The sequence below is a fragment of the Maylandia zebra genome, linkage group LG6 (assembly GCF_041146795.1).
Source record: "Maylandia zebra isolate NMK-2024a linkage group LG6, Mzebra_GT3a, whole genome shotgun sequence".
NCBI classification, from domain to species: domain Eukaryota; kingdom Metazoa; phylum Chordata; class Actinopteri; order Cichliformes; family Cichlidae; genus Maylandia; species Maylandia zebra.
The window spans coordinates 21,745,233-21,766,036 of record NC_135172.1 but is presented as its reverse complement, the minus strand read 5'-3'; the positions used below and the strand labels follow the sequence as shown (position 1 = coordinate 21,766,036).

Genomic DNA, 20,804 nt, shown 5'->3' with positions numbered 1-20,804 from the left:
TGCAACAATATCTAAATGTACATTCACTGCCACAATATTAAAGACATACAAAATACTGTATTCTATTCTTTATAGTTCTTTTTAGCCATATGCTTGCATGCCATGGAAAGCTGTCCATATGTGATTCGCATAATGAGTTTCTCTGGAAGTTGTCGCTTTTCTGGCTCGCCATCTTTTCACATGACATCCTGTGACTTCATATTTCGTGGTTGTAAATGGATTACTCTGTCAGGGAACATTGTTGCAGACATGCTCCACTCTTGGAAATTCATTTCCTCTATAGCAGCAGAACCAATAGCGTCATCCAGCAGATAGCTCCTGTAGGTTTTGGTACACGTCTGAGGCTGAGTTACTCTGGCATGTGCACGTTACGTGAACATATGGAAACTTTCTATCCCAATGGTGTTAGGGATTAAATGGAGCAGGATCTCTATGTAAAAGGTGGTACTTTTAACAGTTGATGGCATGCATGGGTATTTCCGGGCACACAAATGCGCTGTCCTAAATTCAAATGCAAATCAGACTCTGGGAAATAAAAAAGAGTTGGAGAATTTTTTTTGTTTTCCAAAGAGAACATTCTCCTACATTTTTGCCACTCTGGCAGTAAATAGTTAGCAATTTCTCCAAACAAACATGGAATCCAAAAATGTAAAATATTGAAGTCAAACATTAAATAATCTCAACTTTAAATCTCAAACCAGCCCCTTCTTATATTTGCTTTTTAAACCAGCATGTCCTCTTAGAGATGGTAGATGGTAGAGATGCAGAATACAGAGGTCCCGTGTGCCACAGAAATGTGTTTACATTCTAATCTGTGTGATGGACCTCCCTGATAAGGAAGGCAGTTCTGCAGCATCAGGGGAAAAAGGCAGTAGATCGGGGCTCAGTGCCAGCAGCAGAAGTGCTAGGCACCTTTTAGCAGCAGAGGACACACATATTAATGGATCCTGTGTCTCCCTCCAGTGATGCTGCCACAGCATGTTTTCTCCTCTCTGAGCTTTGGGAGATGTCAAAGCAGAGTCAGCCTCCTACGAAAACAGAAAACTTGTTTCTGTGATACCAAGCCTCTTACTAGGTTTGTCATCTCTGGCTTTGTGCCTGGAGTTATCTGGGTGGGATGGCGTCCGTGCACCTGTTCATAACCTCCGCCAACATCAGTGTGCTTGCTTTCGGCTCGCATTCGCCTGTGGAAGGAGGTTAAACACAAAACTCTTTGAGAAGAAAACACCTGAACCCCATCAGATTCCAACCAAAGGAACATGTCAGCAGAATATACTGAGAGGTCAAGGAAACATAATCCGGAACAAAGAAGTAATTACGTTTCTCAACCGGAGACTGGGATTGTGGTTGTGTAGTATAACCAATGAATAAATATTTTCTCCCATGTAGACAGGTAAAGCAGAAAATCCAAAATTATTGTTTTGGTCTTACATTGTATTTAAGCATATATACAGTGTGTAAGCTATGGATAGCAGAGTGATTATAAATCCATCAATTAAACTTGCATTTATGTTTTGCCCGATTATACTGATTTTAGACATCAATCAGGCATTATGACACTGTTTATGACTTCACCTTGACATCTGTTAGTGAAGCAAACGCTGGCCTGTGTGGTCAAGACGAGCTGCCGTAGCTCAAACTGCCAAAGAGGTTCATGTTGGTTCTGATAGAAAAGTGTCAGAATACACAACGCATCACACTTTGTTGCACCAACAATGAGTAGGCGAGCATCAGAACTGAACCACAGAGCAATGGAAGGAGGTGGCCTAGTCAAATGAATCATGTTTTCTTTTATTTCACGTTGATGGCCGGGTGTGTGTGGATTGCTTACCAAGGGAAGACCGCACCATAATGAACTATAGGAAGAAGGCAAACCAGCTGAGGCAGTTTTGATGCTTGCAATGTTCTGCTGGGAAACCTTAGGTCCTACCATCCATGTGGATGATACTTTAACACGGACCTACCTGAGCATTGTTGCGGGCTATGTACACCCTTTCATGGGACCAGTATTCCTTGAAGGCTGTGGCCTCTTGTTTCAGGAATGGTTTGACAAGTTCGAGGTGTTGACTTGTTCCCCAGTTTCCCCAGATCTCAGTCCAATTGAGCATCTGTGAGATGCGCTGGGCAAAAAAAGTCTGATCCATGGGAACTTAAGGAAGCTGTGTCTGAAATCTTGGTGCCAGATACTACAGCACGCCTTCAGCGGTCTAGTGGAGTCCATGCCTCAATGGGTCAGGACTGTTTTGGCAGCAAAAGGGAGACCAACACAATATCAGGCCGTAAAGTTATGCCCAATCAGTTATGATGTGTTTTTCTTCTTGTTTTAAGAAAACATGACATTCTTAATGAATATCTGTAAATGTGACAATTGTTTGTCTACAACAAGCCATGTTTCAGCGTTTTCGCCAAGCTTCTTTTTTTTAAACTCTAATTTCCTGTTTCAGGTGAATAGATTCAGTCCTTGCTGTCAGTCTTCTACCCATAAAAGATAATTTATGCATGGTTTTCTAATTACTTGGCATAATGCTGTAAAGGACAGTGCCTAACTAATGGCTGAAATGTTGGGTTAGTAATGATAGAGGAGAGTTGAGTTAATGTGTACCTGTCAAACAGCTCTGCTTGCAAGTGGATCATTTGGGCTGAGCTAGGTGGTAGTGGCAGGCAGTTTCTGTCATACTTGTGATTGCTCCAGCTGGTTTCACTTTATAAGTAAAGTGACTGAGGGATAGAACATCTAGTTGGGATGCATGAGGGGGGGAAAAGTGGAGAAGAAAAAAAATCTCTGTAGATGGGTCCTTCTCAGAGTGAGCTTTGTGTGAATTACATGGTTTGTGATTGGTTTTCTTTTGTAAGTTAGGGTTTGGATAAGACCTTTGAGGCTTCTGTGTCACAATTGCTATATTTTATTTGACCAAGCTTTATTCGGGCACAGTGGTTGTATTCACTACCCTTTATGTTATTATTCCTTAGCTAGCAACCCTGGCATCATGTCGTGATGTACTTGTGAAACTATTCATTCAAGCAGAGGGCCCAACCTCAACCCTCCTGTTTGATAAATAAGCCTCTGTATTCAATATAAGATGGTTGTTACAGAGCAGAGGTAGAGCTTTAAATCAGAATCTGAAACCTTTTGTTGTCATTAAACATCAGATGTTTGATTAAATTAGAATTATGTATTAATAAATGTATATGTAGAAGAAAGGTCAAATGAAAAATACACTGTTTATTCTATTGTGGTGGGGCGTGGTTTGTGGTGCCGTGCAGGGAGGGCGGACGCACCTGCACGGCATCCTTAATCACGCCCGCCTAGTTAAAAACACGGGGACTCATGGGTTTTGGGGTGTTGTGGTGTGACGTGAATTAAATAAAGATGGCTCTGAACGTTGCTCTGTGGTCCCGCCGTGCCTTATTCACGCCACATCTATTCTACAGGGTTACATATAAGGATATAATAAAAAAAAAACCTTAAAATGTGGTAAATACATCCCGAGATGCATTGTGATTATTTATAAAACACAAACCAAAGCAAAAAAAAGCAGAAGCAATGTGTAAAAAATTAAGTACACCCCTTGATTTAGTGGCTTGTAGAACCATCTTTAGCAGCAATAACTTGAAGTAATGGTTTTTAGACTTTATCAGACTCACAGAGTGTGAGAGTCTAAAAGTGTTGCTTCAGCACATTGAGATTTGTGGGCATTTGTTTATGTGCAGCTCTCTTAAGGTCCCACCACAGCATTTCAGTCAGATTGGGGTCTAAACTTTGACTTTTGACATTGACTGTTTTCTTTTTCAGCCATTTGCTGCTGTGAGTGGGATTATTGATGCATTTCAGGACTGCCAGTCCTCACATTTGACTCTAGAATACTTTGGTATACATAGAGGAGTTCAATAAACTCCTTGACTCGATGTGTTATGGGTGTTTTTGTTGCATAGTTTATAGTTTGGCCACCACTCTGCAGCATCCCTGCTGGAAACACATGTTTGGAAAGTAACAACCAGTGCAAGCAGAGTCAGGCATACTGTAAACAAGCATTTAACTACATATAGCATATTTTGTGTGTCTGAAAAGAAATTGTCCAATATATTGAAATGTTGTTGTTGTTGTTGTTTTTTTTTTTGTAACCAAACCTTTGGCGTGCCATGGTCATGGTAAAAGTCTGTCTGTGTCTGTGCTAAACGCCACCTTGCACGTCCCTCACAGGCTCAGAGAGGTAGCGAGAGAGGCATCATAGGTTAATGCCTTAATCTTATCGCAAATTAGAAACAGAGTCGATAAGATAAAATGCCAATGTGTTCATGTTATTGCTGTTAAGGGGATTCTCTAATGAGCTGAGCACCTCACAAACATGCACAAGAGGCATGCGCAGTCGTAAACTGGTGAGAGCCTGAGAGTTAACGTGACTGTATGCAGTCACACTCGTATCATGTTGAAACCAGTACTCGGTCTGACCTGGTGAGATTTCCATCAAGACTTTTGTGGGAAAGTGAAGTGCTAAGTGAAGTGCGTCTTCAGACTTGAAGCACACGGGCTGTCGGATTAATGGAAAGGTCTGTCAAAATGGGCCAAGCTTGTCTTATCAGCTTTATCAGTAAAGATAAGCTGGTGATGTTTTAAAGCTCCCGTGTCCTGCGTCTTTCACATCAAACATTACACACAGCTAATCTGCACTGCATTTTTGCATCCCTGGCATACCTAGTGACGCCCCAGACATCCATTCCTGCACCGTCAAATCTTATCATGCTTTGCATGTTAATTTAAAATTAAAATCTAGTTCTGTTCACAGCCTTCAGAAACCTTCTATTTTAAGGCCTTTTTGGAGTTGAGCTGTGCATATATAGAAATATCTGTAGCTGTGTAAATTACCCATCCAAACGAAGAGCAGTCTTCTCAGTATCCTGCCGATGTTTCTCTGTATTCACTTATGGTTTGTGCTCTCCCTATAACTGTGATCAGCTCAGTAACAGCCAGTGCGAGAGGCTGAATGGCTCCTTTGTGAAATTTCCCATTTGTGGCAGAATGAATTTTTTCTCCTCTCCTGTTATTGTATATGAAGCAACGTGAGCTAGATATGAGTATAGGAGTATTTTGATTTTGCTATACCAGTCGTCTGATTATGAGGGTGTGACTCAGGGGTAAATGAAACACTCATCACTCTAGATTTATGGACCAGAGATGGTGTCCTCACAGCGTGTCAACGGCTCACTGCCGACGTGACGTGCTGGAAAACGGAAGATGCAGGAGGCTGCAGTGCGCTTTGAGTTAATGAGGTACACACTGCTCGCACAGCAGCAGAAAACTCTGCCACCAACGAGGGGACATTTGAATTTGGCTGGAAGGTCCGCTTTTTATGATGTTGAAAGATTGTTCGCGGTCCCTGTTGGCCAGAAACATGCTGATGAGAGAGTGGAGGCCTTTTCATCTGTGTGCTATAACCATTACCTGAAATAGCTGGCTGTAAATCATAATTTGAGCAGTTGCGGGAAAAGCCCGTTTGTTCCCTGACAGCAGAAAGAAAGACGGCATTACAATAATGAAAAATGTGCTTTATTCGAAAGTCTTGTGCTTATTGTAAACGGCTAATGTTGACTCAGATCAACTAAGCTATAAAGAAGGCTTTTCTAATCCTCACAAAATGTAATTCATGTTTGATAGCTGTCGTCTCCGGGAGTGTAAAAACAAAAAAAATCCTTTAATTGTTTTTTGGGGGTTTTTGGATGAATTTGATGTTAAAGTCTATTTTTTCCCACTTTATGCTCAAATGAAATGAGTGTTTTGGTTTTTGGGTTTTTTTGCAGGGAAAATGTCAAATATCCGTGCAGTCAGGAAGATGCAACAGCTGAATAACTTGGTTGCCATGGTTACAGAGCTCGCCAGGCCAGGATACACCATCGTGGATTTCTGCAGCGGAACGGTACGAGTATTCATCCATCAGTCCGGCTCAGCATGCATATTTATCACTATACCTGACCACGGCTGCATTCGATAGATGCTCCATTAGGGACCAGCTGAAAGGAACCAGCCCTCACTCCCTCGCGTTTTTCTTCCCTTTTTAAACGCCTTTTGTTGCTGGCCGGTGCGCACAAGCAGACTGGTAATTGTGCTAATGAAAATGCAGGCTCGGAGTCAGCACGGGTCAGGGCTGGAAAGGGAGACACTAATCATAACTCTGTCGATGCCCTCTTTGATGTGTGCTGTTTTCTTTTCATGCGTTTTCATATTTTTATTCTTTGTGCTCTTTCTCAGGGCCACGTAGGGATTGTTCTTGCTCACACACTTCCAGACTGCCAGGTAACATGTATGAAGATGTTGTGTGTGTGTGTGTGTGTCTGTGTGTTAGCTGCGTGTTAAGTAGAGTTCGTGAGTGGTATGTGGTGACTTTTGGCAGGCATTTTTAAAAATGTTAGGGATGGGAATCGATTCCGATTCCATTATAAATATCACTTATCAATTTGACTCCTTATCGATTCTCTGTTATCGATTCTCATTAGGATCTCGTTAGGATTATAATTAAAACAACAACAACGTGCAGTTTTGATGGTGCTAATTTTATCACATGCAGCAAATGATCCTATCGAAATACAGGACACACTCGAGTCGCTGCTTGATGACATTCATTTAATTTCGCCTCAGTCATTTTACTCTCCTGTTAATATTAATCTCAATTTTAGTTACATTTTAATGATATAGTGCCAAATAATAACAACAGTTGCCTCAAGGCACTTTATATTGTAAGGTAAAGATCCTACAGTAGTAGAGAAAACCCGAACAATCAGACAACGCCTTATGAGCAAGCACTTTATGACAGTGTGAAGAAAAAACTCCAGCAGGACCAGGCTCAGGGAGGAGCAGCCATCCACCATGACCGGTTTGGGGGGAGGGGAGGAAGACACGTCAAAAGACACAAGATCAACCAGCTAACCCCTCAGGCAGCTGCCCAGCTGGGAAACCGCTGGGCTGGCTGTGTGCACTGGGGGCTACTGAGCCTTTGGAGCCCATATGGGCCTGACGAGTGCAAAGCTTTCCAGAAGCTCCAGAAGAAGTCAACTAGCACATGCAGCAGGGAAAGACCCGGTCCTGAGTGGACCACTTCCCTGCCTTAATGAAAAGGCTAGCTAAACATCTGCGAGACTCTGATCCAGCCTCTAAGACAAGCAGAATAGCAATTCCGAGGAATTGAACTACTGAAAGAAGCAAAAGCGGGTACTTTACAAGAACCCCCTCCCGCTTCTCCATTCCCATCCCTCTCTGTTATTATGTGTTATTATTCCTAATAATTAAATGCATCTCCATGAAATGCTTTAGTTTTTCACAAAGCATATGGTTTGTTTAAGAATTTTTAATATTTGTGATGTGTTTTAATATTGTTAAGGATATGTAGACGGATAAGTTTAAACGCATTTGTGCTTGTTTCAGGTTTTTTTAAAAAGAAGCAGCTACTCACAGTGGGGATTTTTCTGTCATTGCTTAAGGTCATCCTCATAGAGAACAAAGAAGAGTCCTTGGTCAGGGCTCAGAGTCGCAGTGCTGAGCTCGGTCTGAAAAATATCGGCTTCATTCAGGCCAATCTGGATTACTTCACTGGACCTTTTCACATCGGGGTGAGCATAGCAAGTTACAAAAATCGTTTTTGCACAATTTGTTTCATTTATTTGCATGATGATCTAAAGAGTACAGTACTGTAGACCAGCGGTCCCCAACCTTTAATGCCCGACATTATTTTCACGGACCGGCCTTTAAGGTGTCGCGGATAAATACAACAAAAATAAAACCAGTACCGGTGCCGAAAAAAAGAAGATTTATTCATAACACACGTGAAAAGACCAAGGAAAACCGAGTTAACGATAAAAACGATAACAAAATAACGCTGAAAACCAATAAAAACCCTGAAAACCATACATTTCACACCTGAGCCTCAACTCTTGCGGCCCGGTACCAAACGACTCACGGACCGGTACCGGGCCGAGGCCCGGGGGTTGGGGACCGCTGCTGTAGACAGTGTGGTTAACACTTCAGATTCCCAGTGTGTGAAAAACAGAAACCAAAAATGCAGCAAGCGCATGTGATGTCAAATCTATTTGTCATGGTAAAAGTCACTAAATTACACCAGAGCCATGAAATTAAACCCATTAAGAGCAATTATTATATTATCTGTTCTGCAGTTTTATTGTATTGTAAATTGTAATTACTGTAATATTGCAATCACAGTATCATGAATCATAATGGGGTTTTTCAAAATACCTCTTAAAGCTAATTGTTTTTCTCACAGCTTAGCTTTCTAAGAGAATCTTAAAAATGTGGAGAATTTAATCAGTAATAACATTTGGGATAGAAACTTTTCTCTTATAGAAATATAAATAATCAGTGCACAGATAATTGTCCCACTGCTTCTCTTGTTGCACTATCCTGCAAAGGAAATGTGATATTCTGTCTTTGACTGAATTAAAAATTCAAACATTTTAATTATGCAATAACTGACAGAACTGTAGCATCAAAACAATTGTTGTTATCTGGCTTTTTGACAAAATGTGCATACGTACAGTGCTGTGCAAAAGTCTTGAGCCAGTCCTCACGTTAATATGTTTTCCTTCCACTGAGCCTGACGTTTTTGTAATTTTTTAAAAGTGGTCTTGAGCAATAACTCCCCAGGATTTTTGAAGGTCTTTCAAACTTTTTTTGGTGACACTGGCTGCTGTTCACTCATTTTTAGTCCACTCTTTGTATCTGATCATTTTCAGCTAAATGTATTTTTTTCTGGAAGGCCAAAAAAACAACTCTCTGCAGCAGATGAACAGTATCTAAAAGCGATGTCCTTAAAAAATGAGGTGAAAAAAATGCAGCATTGACCTGATACAAGACCTTAAAGATGCATCTGGCCTGTAGGTTCATCCATTTACTATTGACTAAAGGCTCATCAGAAATGGTCTCAAGGAAGGGAAACAGGGAGGAAAGGCTGAGGTATGGAACAAAAGGGAGCCAGCATCCATAGAAGAGCTTTGAATGTCCTTCAGCCTGGAGAACTACTCCCAATTAGAGATTATTTAAAGAAATTAGAAGAAGCCTGCCTACTAAGACAGTTCAGACTGTGTTGAAGAATTAAAATGGTAATACCAAATACTGACGTTCTTTTTATTGAATTGTGCACGCTCTTTTTTGTCTTATTTTACTGTATTTCCATGTATGTTTACATGTGCTGCACTCACTTCCCACTTTCCTATCTAAATATAGAGAAATGAGGGGTAGCTCAAGACTTTTGCACAGTACTGTACATTGACAGGGGTACGACCTGACCTTTTCTGTGGAAGAGAGTGTATTAGTTCTCTACTGATGGACTGAAATTGAAACATAAGGATTAACGCTGCATAAACAAAGTGCGATTTTCCACTTTGCCACAATCACATCTTCGCTTTAAGGTGTCTGATCGCTGTATTTTTATCGCATCACATTGAGAAATGTGTCATTCATCTCTTCACTGAGCTTGAAAATGTCAACTTGAAGTTATTTTTGTTAGAGCAACCAAAATAACTGTTCATTTCCTGAAGTGGAGCTTTTAATCAGAACAGGGTACGTCGGTGCTCCCTGATTATCAGGAAGCCAAAAGGTAGTTTCATCCAGGAAATTTAGGACTTTGAGTTTAGAGATCTCTTCAGTGAGGACTGGTAATTTCTTGCTTTTCTTTCTTTGTTCTCATTTTCTGTATCCAACAATGCTTTTCATTTGCTTTATACTCTGAGTTTCACAGAAGGAATCATGTTTGGAAGGGAAAGTATAATCATTGGAAAGTGTTTTCTGCCAATTCAATTTAATTTATGTTTCTTGTACAAGAATCTTGACTGGCAATATCTCCTTTTGAAGTCCTAATGGACACTGCATTTCTCCAACTTGTGTTTAAGCCTAAAGATTAAACACAGTAAATGTTTTAAGTAAAACTAAATATTTAACTGGCTGTCAAACTTTATGCTAAATGGGGTTAAAACAAACAAAAAAAATCATTACTGAGGAGGACTCTCCACCAAAACCCTTGTCAGTCCTGTTTAACACCCACCTCCATCTGCAGAGCTCTTGACTTCTCGATGCGATAATTATCAATTTAGCGCAAATAGGTACTTAGCTGTGGACGTGCACTGGATGTCTGAATTTTTCAAACAAGCGGAACAAAAGCACACAAGTTAAAACTTTTCTTCTTCTTGCCTTATTTAGGCTCTCTGAGCAGCCTGAGCTAGATCAGTGATCTGTCTTACTCTTCTGTGTTAAAGCTCTGTGGTCACAGCTGTCAGAAAAACCAGCTGTTCTTGTAGCCTCACATTAACTTCCACCGAGACAAATAGAAAAATATACGTACCTCCTGTAATTAGAAGTAGCTTTTGTTCCAGCATCCTCACTCCACTGAGACTCGTTCCACTTGGCAAGAAACAAACAGCACAGATTATTCATCTGCTCGATATCTGAGTGTCTTTTGCAGGGTAGCCTGAATCTTTCCTCACACACACACGCACAGATTCATTTCACCTGATGCATTAATTTACAATATATTTATGTATAGAACAATTTTTATGCTTGTAATTTTCTGCCCCGCTTGAGTTTCTTACTGTGGCTAAGCTTCTTCCTGTATAACAAAGCAATTACTACCTGTTGGAGCCACACATCACATCAGTTTTAATCCTGCTATGTATAATACATGGTCCCATTTTTAGGCACACTCACTTAATCAGGCTAATTAAGTTGAGGTGTCCCTGATGTTAGTCAGTGTCTGCTCACTTTATGGCCTCGGTGTTAAACTTAAACCAACCTCTGTATGACGTGTCTTATCAGACGTTCTTCAGTCTACAGACTATAGAGGCATGAAAAGTTGTGGAGCTTGAAGCAGGTTTTAATTTTATTGGATGCAAGTCCGTTATTGGTTCTGCTAAAGAGTCTGATTGTTTGCAGTTGATTCTTTCATTTGCCTCTATGTTTGCATGTAGAAAAATGCACTAGCTGGTCTTACTTTGGGCTTCATGTAAAAAATCAGTATTGATTAAGTGCCAAGTGTCTTTATCTGGTGCAGCTCTAATACTAATGGTGTATTAGGACTATTTTCTACTCTCCTTATAGTCTTGGTTGTTTTCAAAAGAGTGAGTTAAGATTGAGTTTGATCACCTCAGGTAAAAGGCATCATTACATCCACCTTTGAGAGGAAAACAACTCTTTGGTTCGGTGTAATCATACTTAATATAGGTTGGTCGACACATCTAAGCATTCATTTGTCCACATGTAATAAAATTTGTGAAACAGACAAACCTGAGCATTTAAAAGTGCACCGTATTGAGAAAAAGTTCCCAAAACTATTGCACAGGCTTGCAGCACAATTTTGCAAATGCGTATGATGTTGATTAAGTATTAATTAGCTGTATTGCAGGAACTTGCTCTGTCTCAGGCCCAGATAGACCTGGAGAGGGATACAATTTCTGGAATAAGAGTGAATAATGAAACCTCGTTATTTCTGTGATGCGATTGTTGAGAGAATAATGCAGCCAGAAACAGCTTTCTCTCTCCAGAAATGATAGCTCAGTATGAACATAGTTTTACTTGTGCGCATTAATTTAGGGTTTCTTCTTCCAGACTGTGTCTTGAGGCAAAGCTCAGCAGGATATGCATGTAATTCGGTAGGACTGTGAGATTTAAATTGGCCTCGTGTTCATTTTCACCTTTCATTATGCATTTCTAATCAGCTGCACTCAGAATGTGAACATGTTAAGTTGGGTCCATGCTTTGTCAATACCACAGTTATAAAGCAGAGATGACTGTGTCATCAGAACTTGTAAATACAGCATTAGCTACAAAGACATATCACAATGTGTTTCATTCCAGTTGTGTGTTTTTTATTTAATTGATTGGCTTTGTGTTTGCGGTAAATGGAGGCTAAAGGTTATAAAATGTAATTAGGATTTAATACAGCATGACTAATGTACAGCATTAAGAAGCTAGGAATGAGTGATAGTGTTATTTTGGTAATTATTTTTGCCTTAGATGTGAGGAGGTGTAACATCGTGTAATTTCTGATAGCAACCCTTCCTCCTAATCATCAGTCTAAAACATGCTGTTAAGAAAAGCATAAAGCTTTTTCCCTGACGGCATGAATAAAATGGAAGATTAGCTGTCAAATGGATACAAGGTAATGGACGTAATTGAAGTTATTCTTTTAAATCGCAGAGTCTCATTTAATGGGTTCACGTTTAAATCGATACAGATCTTAATGGGCGTGAATCTTTTTTTAATCAAACACGCAAAAGTTCAGTTTCTAGAAAAACGTAAAGCCGCTGTAAGAAATATACCCTCCGTTCAAAACCTTCACTGACCTTATGGGTGGGTGGAGGTTTGGCTCAGCGCGTCTGTATGTTCTGCTCTTTGTGTGTGGTGGTGCCAACAGTTCTGGCTCAATTCTGTCCTGATCAGCTCTGACCTTCTGCTTTGTGGCACTGCTGTCAAGGCAACATGCAGTTAATTCAGACTCACACACGCCAAGTGACAACTTCTTGGAAAACACAAATAGACTTTGGAGCTCGCTGCTTGAGTCGAATGGGGTTCATTCCAGAGAGTTCAGGAGCTATTGGGACATCAGGCTGTTTAAAAAGGATTTTATTTGGGCCATTAACATGGCATGTGGTTTGTCACTGTACATATGAGAGGAAGTTATGTCACGTCTGGATATTAAACTCGTTGTCCTTGAGAAATCATAATGCATTTTTGCAGATGGACAGGGCCAGGAATGATGGATATTGGGTCTCTTAGTACCATTCTCCAATCCAATATATAACCACACCATTACTAATGCATAGCTAGGTGTTCATCACCACGCACAGTTTACCCTGTCAATAGGAATCCTGATGCATCCGTGCCTGCACTCTAAACGCACTGATATATTTTGTTTGCTGCTACTCCCGGCGTCTGCACCTTTGAGAGCATAGATTTATTTAATAGCAGTGGCCATTATGAAGTAATCAATGGAATTGAGTGCATGCTCTCAGTTTTGGTTTTTGCTGTTGGAAATCTGAGGGTTTCAAGATCATTTTGTTGGTGAAAGTAACACTTTTTTGTGTTTTCTTTCTTTTTCTGTTCTAATGCAGGTCGCCCTTCATGCATGTGGCGTTGCAACAGATATGGTAATGGAGCACTGCATCCAGGCCGGAGCCGCCTTTGTTATTAGTCCTTGCTGCTACGGCTTCATCCAGAATGCTGTGAAGTTCAGCTTCCCCAAGAGGTGTGTGATCCAGTGTCACGTCTGTGGGTTACTGCTTTTAAAAATGTCGTTCTAACCATGATGTTTTCTTGTTAGATAGATGTTGCTTCCCTTCGTTCCTGTTCCCTCGCCTTTCAGTCTTTATGAGTCACTTTCTCCATTAGTTTCTCATCTCGTCGTCACTCACAAACACACAGTCTATATCTCTTAACTACATTCTGTTTGCCTCCTTTGACTGCTCATAACCATTTGCCAATTCGGGGCAGCAGCATCGCATCACCTTCTCGAGATGGTCCGCCAGTCACAGTGTGTTGTTATGTGAACTGAGAATTTGGTTCTTAATTTAGACACTGGAAGGAATGTGTCAGACAGATAGGCTGGCTGGAAAATTTAGAACGAAATGTCAGCGACGACTTTATTATGTGGCGTACGAGGAAATTAACCATTTAATCCAAACATCTGGTGATCATGCAAGCCGTGACACGGTGCTGTTTGAATACAGATGGAAAACAGGGTGGAGGGAGACGCTGTTGATTCTGTTGCTATGCTCACTAATGGTACATAAGATGCAGCAGTTTGCTACTAAAACAACTTTTGGTGACTGATTGCTGCAAAACAAGGCTGTTACGCAGAGTTGCTGTTGTAGCAACAAGTCTGGTCACCAGCAAGTGAAGCTGGAGATTTTATTTGTTTTGTTGTTAGGCCAAGTCTGTTCAAGTCTTCAGGTTGGCGAAATTATAGTGTAGAGTGTTTACAGATCCTATCATTTGCTCTTCTGCTTTATTCGTTGTCCAGTGTCCATCCGCTTTAAATCTTGTTTAAACGTTGCACGATAAATCATCAGATTTGTTTGTAGCTACTCTAAAATGGCAAGCAAACAAGAAAAAATTATGCCGTGTGACCTAGAGTTATATTACAGCTATCAGGATATCAGATTTTCAGGTGCTCAGCTGGAGCTCAGTTACCTCCTGCTTTACATGCAAAGTCTTTCTTGCCCTTAATGCACTCTTCAGTGTTCTATAGCACAGCGGTCTCCAACCTTTTTTGCGTCACGGACCGGTTTATGCCCGACAATATTTTCATGGACCGGCCTTTAAGGTGTCGTGGATAAATACAACAAAATAAAACCAGTACCGGTACCGAAAAAAAGAAGATTTATTCATAACACACGTGAAAAGACCAAGGAAAACCGAGTTAACGATAAAAACGATAAAAACGATAACAAAATAACGCTGAAAACCAATAAAAACCCTGAAAACCATACATTTCACACCTGAGCCTCAACTCTCGCGGCCCGGTACCAAACGACTCACGGTCCAAGGCCCGGGGGTTGGGGACCGCTGCTATAGTGAGTAAGGCTTCCTTGATACAGCCTCAAAACCATGTGTGATATTTCAAGGAAATGTGCAATAATGATATTAATTAAATACTGAACAGTGTTTTATTGGTGATTGTAGCTTGCAGGCAGCATTTATTGACGCAAACAAAATGAAGGGCATTTGCTGTCCTTCTTTTCCAGTGAGCTGCTTTCATTGATGACACACTGTGTCAGTCGATTGATATAAGGGGCTACAAGACGGAGCATTATAGCATAATATGTCTCTGTAAAGCACTTTGAATCACCTTGTTGTTGAATTGTGCTATACAAATAAACTTGCCTTGCCTTGCCTTGCCATAATAGTAATAGTAATGTGTTTTTGTTGGAAGTTAAGTACGTGCATTATAAGTGCATTACTATTGAGCTTTACCATGAAATAATAATATAATGTAATATAACCTTTGAAATCTTCTGAAACCTGCAAAATATTGTTACATAATAAAATTTAAATAGAGACATATTTTATTAAGTTGAGTTTCCTAAACCTGCCTAATCCTGTACCTTCATGTAACTGCATCAAGGACTTCCAGCCACTGTTTTCTCTTCTTGAGTCATTTTTTGTAACATTTAGTTTGCACATCGTCAGCTGCTAGCATCTCCTCTTTCTGTGTTTTTGTACCCTGCTTGTGCTTGACATTGTATTTATGACTGAAGTGGTGAAACGAGTTTGTTGTTTCCACTTTTAGCGGGCGCAGCAGTTCTTTATTGGGCGTTTGACAAGCTGCTCTCGCTCTTTTTTTTTTTTTTTTTTTTTTTTTTTTTTTAATATATCAAGTAAAATTGTATTCCAGTGTTATCTTGGATGGTATTGTCTGATGACGGCACGGCCGTGTTCCATAGCAACATAGCATTTCGTCCTGCGTGTTGTTGTGTCACTTTATATTTTGAAGAGAATCGTACAAGAATCACAGGCTGCCAACCGAGTGTTGTCTCCGTGTTTACTGTGATTCACACGAAGCTTCTTCAAGTCTCTCAATTCATTATAACACTCTTTCTTAAAATAGCTTTCATGTGAGAGATGAGCAGCATATTCTCATGTAGGTTTTCATTAACGTAAACTCTTGTATCCAGGAATGCCGACTGATAATGCCACAGAAGACTGTAAATACGCAGGTTTTCCATTTTGCTTTTATCTCACGCACAAAGATGCACAGACAGGAGTAGGCAGGAGATGCGGCGCACATACTTGTAGATGGTATCACCATTAGTGAAAAGAAAGGAAATGTAGCAATGGATCATAAGGCAAGGTAGAACAAGTCTGCAAGAAAAATACAATCAGCGTGGTTTTTAAAATATTTACAAAACATTTTATGCTTGATTTATGGGGAAGAAAACTCATTAAATCTTAATAGGCACTCTAAATGTTTTGATTTTTATCATATGTAAATGTAAGTACTTGGAAAGCACAGTTCCTCCTTTTAAATAATCTGTTGGATATTGCTAATTATTTTGTAAATATTGCTATCATGATTATTTTGCAGTAAACTTTGATTTTAGACCACTTGTTAAAGTTTTTAGGTTGCTCTCTTATGCACTGTTTAGCAGCACAATTACATGCTTTTCCCACGCTCTCCTGCCAAGAAAGATGCTTCATTTTGTAAAACTGACTCTACATGTCAGTCTTTAAATTGACTGTTCTTGTTCTCCACTTCCTCCCCAATGTAAGTTGGGATATGCACATAACAATGTGGAAAGTCCAATATTTTAGATGTTTTTAATCGTCACTAGCCAAATGAAGATATTTGCACGACGTTGCTGTTGTTGGGCTTTAAGGAATTTGCACTGATGTAGAGCAACGATTAAACGGTTGACTCCTGCTATGTGATTTTCAGTGTACGACATAAATATTTTACATTTTTCACATTTCCCGTGACATTTCAACCCTCCCAAGTCCTCATAAAATATTAAAGAATGACACTAAAAATGACTTTGCAGCTGTGATAGATAACAAGAAGCTTTGTTTCTGCGGGGTATAAATGTGAGGAGGACTAGCCCACCTGACTCTGTCAATCTTCATCTTGCTACTTTTAGAGTTTTGCCCTCAGGTCGTGTTCCAGGTACTCGTGGATATTTTGCAGGTGAAGACATTCCAAGCAGTCTGTGGGTTTATGAGCTGTGAAGCTCTAAACTGCCCGTTTCATTAAGGCCATGAAAGTTTGTGCTAAACTTTTCTCCATGTGACCGCACTGGCCCCTAACCCTTGAACTGTTTCATGTTGATTTTTAATTAGCATGAAGCAAACCAAACCATGTTTAACCATCTCAAACAAACTTTACTCCCATGTCAAAACAAAAGTAATGAAAGTCCTTCTTTCCCTGCTTTGGAGATTATGCACATGGGTTTTGTTTGGTTTAGGACTTTGATTTTGTTGCATATTCATCTTGTTTGTATAGAACTTTTCCATTACTTTTTTTCTCTCAGCAAACTTTTTTGTGTTTTCTTTTTTATTTACTTTTTCTTTTCTTTTTACAGCAAAATGTTCCAGGAGACTCTGACATCTAAGGTATGCTTTTAAATATGATTAATTCTCTTTATTGTGTTTAATACAGATTACAGGTTTACAGCAACTTTTTACAAGGAAAGTGTCACATGCAGGTCAATACATGTGAAAAGCAAGGACTCTGTGCACGTATTACACCGTGTCCTTATTTATATAAGAAAAAACAAACCCAAAATGAAAGAAGCAGTAGATTAAAAATTAAGTAGCTTCTTTAGAGCGTTGCTTTGGTTCATTGGGTTTTGCACAGCTCTCTTAAGATCGTTTCATCAACCACAGGGTTTCAATCAAGTTCAAATCTGAACTTGTGATTCTTTCCTTTTGCAGTCATTCTGTTGCACATTTGCTGCTGTGTTTGGGATCATTGTCCTGTTACTTGACCCATTTTCGGCCAAGCGTTAGCTGTTGGACAGATGACCTCACGTTTGACTCTGAAATACTTTGGTAAACAGAGGAGTTCGTGTTTGACTCAATGACCGCAAGGTGCCAAGGTCCTGTGGCGAAGCTAAGCCATGCTGCCATGTTTTCCTTCAGAGATAAGAGGCTTTCTCCTGACTATAAGACTACAAACAGCCATACTGTTTGTAGTCTTTCTAAATCTGTCATGAGCCTTAACGTAACACGCTAACCGAGATCTGCAGAGTCTGAGATCTAGCTCTTGGCCATCTTTACAAGCTTTGTGGGGGGAAAAGAAACATTATACGGTCTAACCTTTAGAGGGAATTTGCAGGGACATCTGCTCCTGGGAAGTGGCATTAATAAAAAATATTTTTAAATAAAATCTATTTGTGTATTCATGATTGAGATTACATTTAGGAGCAACTCGCTAGCAACTACTAGCAACTTTCAGATGACTAATTTTAAACTGTTGCAGTATTAAATATGGAAAAAAGTCTTTGAGGACAAGACTCAGTAGGTTAGGGTAGAATTTAACAAATAATTTCCTATATTATCTTCAAATGGTTCATACTTTAGGAGCAAAAAAACAAGCCAAATTATTGTGAGTTGGCTCAGTTTTTGTCATAGCTTGTTTAAATATAGTGCATTAATGTACACTTACTGTGTGTACAGCTTTAAAAGGTTTGACTTTTATCCACCCAGTCTAAAGGCAACAAAAATCTAACAACTCTTCCAATTCATTCATAAAACTGGATGAAAATCTTTATTTTATCAGAAACTTAGAAGAACTGATGAGATCTCTGCGCTTATCAGTGTCTCGCAAACAAAGATTCCCAAGTCACTTCCCTTATCACTCGGCACAGACACGCCACTGTGCTCCGGGAGGGCATATCCCGCGATGATATATGGGACCTGTCAGGGCCCCTGGGGAAAATCTGTGCAGGAGAAGCTGCAGGTCCTAACCATAGCAACCTCAAGAGTTGACATGTCACAACATTGGACCACCTTTAACTTCTTTGTGCGCTACAAGAATCAGATTTTTTTTTTTTTTTTTACATGGCCCAAGAGGCACAAAACATAGTATTATACTTAGAAGCCACTGAGCAATTACAGTGTTACGTGATACTGAGTTCAGATTTTTCCAAAAAGCTGAGTGAGAGGAAAAAAACACACAATAAGGAAGACACTAAGCATGCAGCCACCCAGCAGGAGAAATCTATATTCTGTTTATACCAGCAGGCATATTATCCTCCACTTTAAACCTGAGCTCCAAATCTCCTCGGCCTCCCTCCTTGGTTTTCCTTTCGACAAACATGTTTGGCATTTGTTATTTATTTGGGCTCAAGGTAGGGAACCCCACTGCTTTCTGTTTCTTTGCCCCTCCGCACCAGACATCCCAGGCAATGTCCCAGACAAGAGTCACAGAAATAAAAGCTGCGTTCGCTCGTTTTACAGCAGAACCAGAGTTGTTCTTTCCAAACTACAGTAGTTAAACAGAATGACAGCACAATGACAAATAGTGTATCACTGGAATAAAGGGCTAATGGTGTGAGATATTGGTGCTCACACGAGCTTTAAGCACCTGTTCCATGGCCTTGCATTCAGCGCCGACCCCGCAGAGTGAAGAATAGAACCAATTAAAGTGGAGGCAAGTTTCAGCTGACTTAACGCTCTCATGAATCACTTGTTCCATGAACCATAAGGTAGAAACTAGAATTACTGCCTCACGGCTGCGGTATATGGTTCTGCAAACCAGTCAGGGTGGTTTGCTGCGATTGCAGACTTGACCTTTGAACTTTTACATATAAGATTTCATCAGTTCTGACTGTTATCCTGTGGTACATACATACGTAATAATGTATCATTTTCATCATAAATGCCGTGTATGATTGTTTGAGTTATAGTCGAAGCTTTGTGAGGTCACGGTAACCTTAACTGTTGACTGCCAAAATATTATCAATTCATCTGAACAAATGAACATAAGTGCTCAATTTGAAGACATTTTTTTTAATTCATCCAAGAGAAATCTTTCACAAAGTGTAAAGTTTGTACCGCTTCTTAACTGCGGCCACTTTGAGAATAATTGGATTTTTCTTAAAGCACATTTATATATTTACAAAGATACTTTAATGTTATATTACTCTGATCGTTATCCGGCTTTGGAAATCCCAAACAAATCACCTCCATTGTGTAATATATAGTGTGCCATGTTGTGTAGTACATTGTGTGCTCAGAGCTGCATACACAGAAATTTTAAGCCATGCGATACTCAAGTGAGAATGTTTTTGACCCCACTGCTGTAAGCAAGGGAGAAAAAGGATGAATCGATACAAATAAGCTACAATGGTATTGGTTAAACTTTTATACAGTGTGTGGACATTTTCAGATATACTTGATCTTAACGCAGTGATGAACGGATCACTTGCACCACATCCACGTAACAATAAGTGAGCAGTAACTGTACTCGTTTTTTGTCTTTGTTTCAGGAACACATGATCCTCTGTCGCTTCGCAGACCAGACGGCTGTCCAGCTTCCGCCAGACAGGAGACTCATTGGTGCTGTTTGCAATCTTCTCTTTAGACCTGAGCTATTATTTATGTTCAGTCCTTTATTACTTTTTTAGGCTAAACATTCTTAGCAGTATCTGGTAACTGCTGCACATAGAGACACAGCATCGAGTATCATTATCAAAACTAATTTAAAATCAAATCATCAGTATTTGCTGGGACCACACTTTGCCTTTGAAACAGCTCCAATGTTCCTGAATATTTCTTTCGACATTACTTTGTTCAAATTATTTTGTCATTGCGCTGCTGCAGAATGAATATGTAAACTAGCTGGAACCAGTCTGACGCCTCCATGATGATACTGACTGATGAAGTCCAGTGTGATGGACACAAGCACCTTTTCATTGTAATATCCTTTGACATACTTTCTTCATACACTTACACTGTTCGGTAGCCCCACTGCTGCGGGTTCCTTAAAAAGTCTAGACTTTCAAGATGTGAGAAACATGTTAGAGCAGAGATTTGTACAGAGTGACAAAACAGCTGCGGCGAACAGCTGCTAGATCAGTGTTGTCAGATTCAGAGGGAAATGTTTTGTCAGAACCCCTACAGGCCCCTGCTGAAGCTTCACTCTACAGGGTTTCATTATGTTGAGGACTCTCTTCGCCCTGATAGCTCTCCAGTTTATCAAAGCTTCCGAGAAGGCTCCCCAAAGTCTCGTCAGCGTGAAGCCTTTTCATATGTACCTGACACCACCTGTCACACTAGTTTCTTCTCTATATCAGTTAACAGGGCTCAACCTCTC

The 20,804-nt window shown here is 40.1% G+C and overlaps 1 protein-coding gene across 1 annotated transcript in view; it reads left to right on the top strand.

The window, feature by feature from the left end:
* gstcd (glutathione S-transferase, C-terminal domain containing) overlaps positions 1–20,804 on the top strand; it is a 75,998-nt gene that overhangs the window by 50,783 nt on the left and 4,411 nt on the right. The window contains exons 6-11 of the mRNA XM_004549431.5: positions 5,797–5,912; positions 6,245–6,289; positions 7,471–7,599; positions 13,105–13,238; positions 17,068–17,098; positions 19,978–20,047. Of these exons, the coding sequence (XP_004549488.2) occupies positions 5,797–5,912; positions 6,245–6,289; positions 7,471–7,599; positions 13,105–13,238; positions 17,068–17,098; positions 19,978–20,047 (525 nt within the window). The remainder of the gene's footprint in view (positions 1–5,796; positions 5,913–6,244; positions 6,290–7,470; positions 7,600–13,104; positions 13,239–17,067; positions 17,099–19,977; positions 20,048–20,804) is intronic.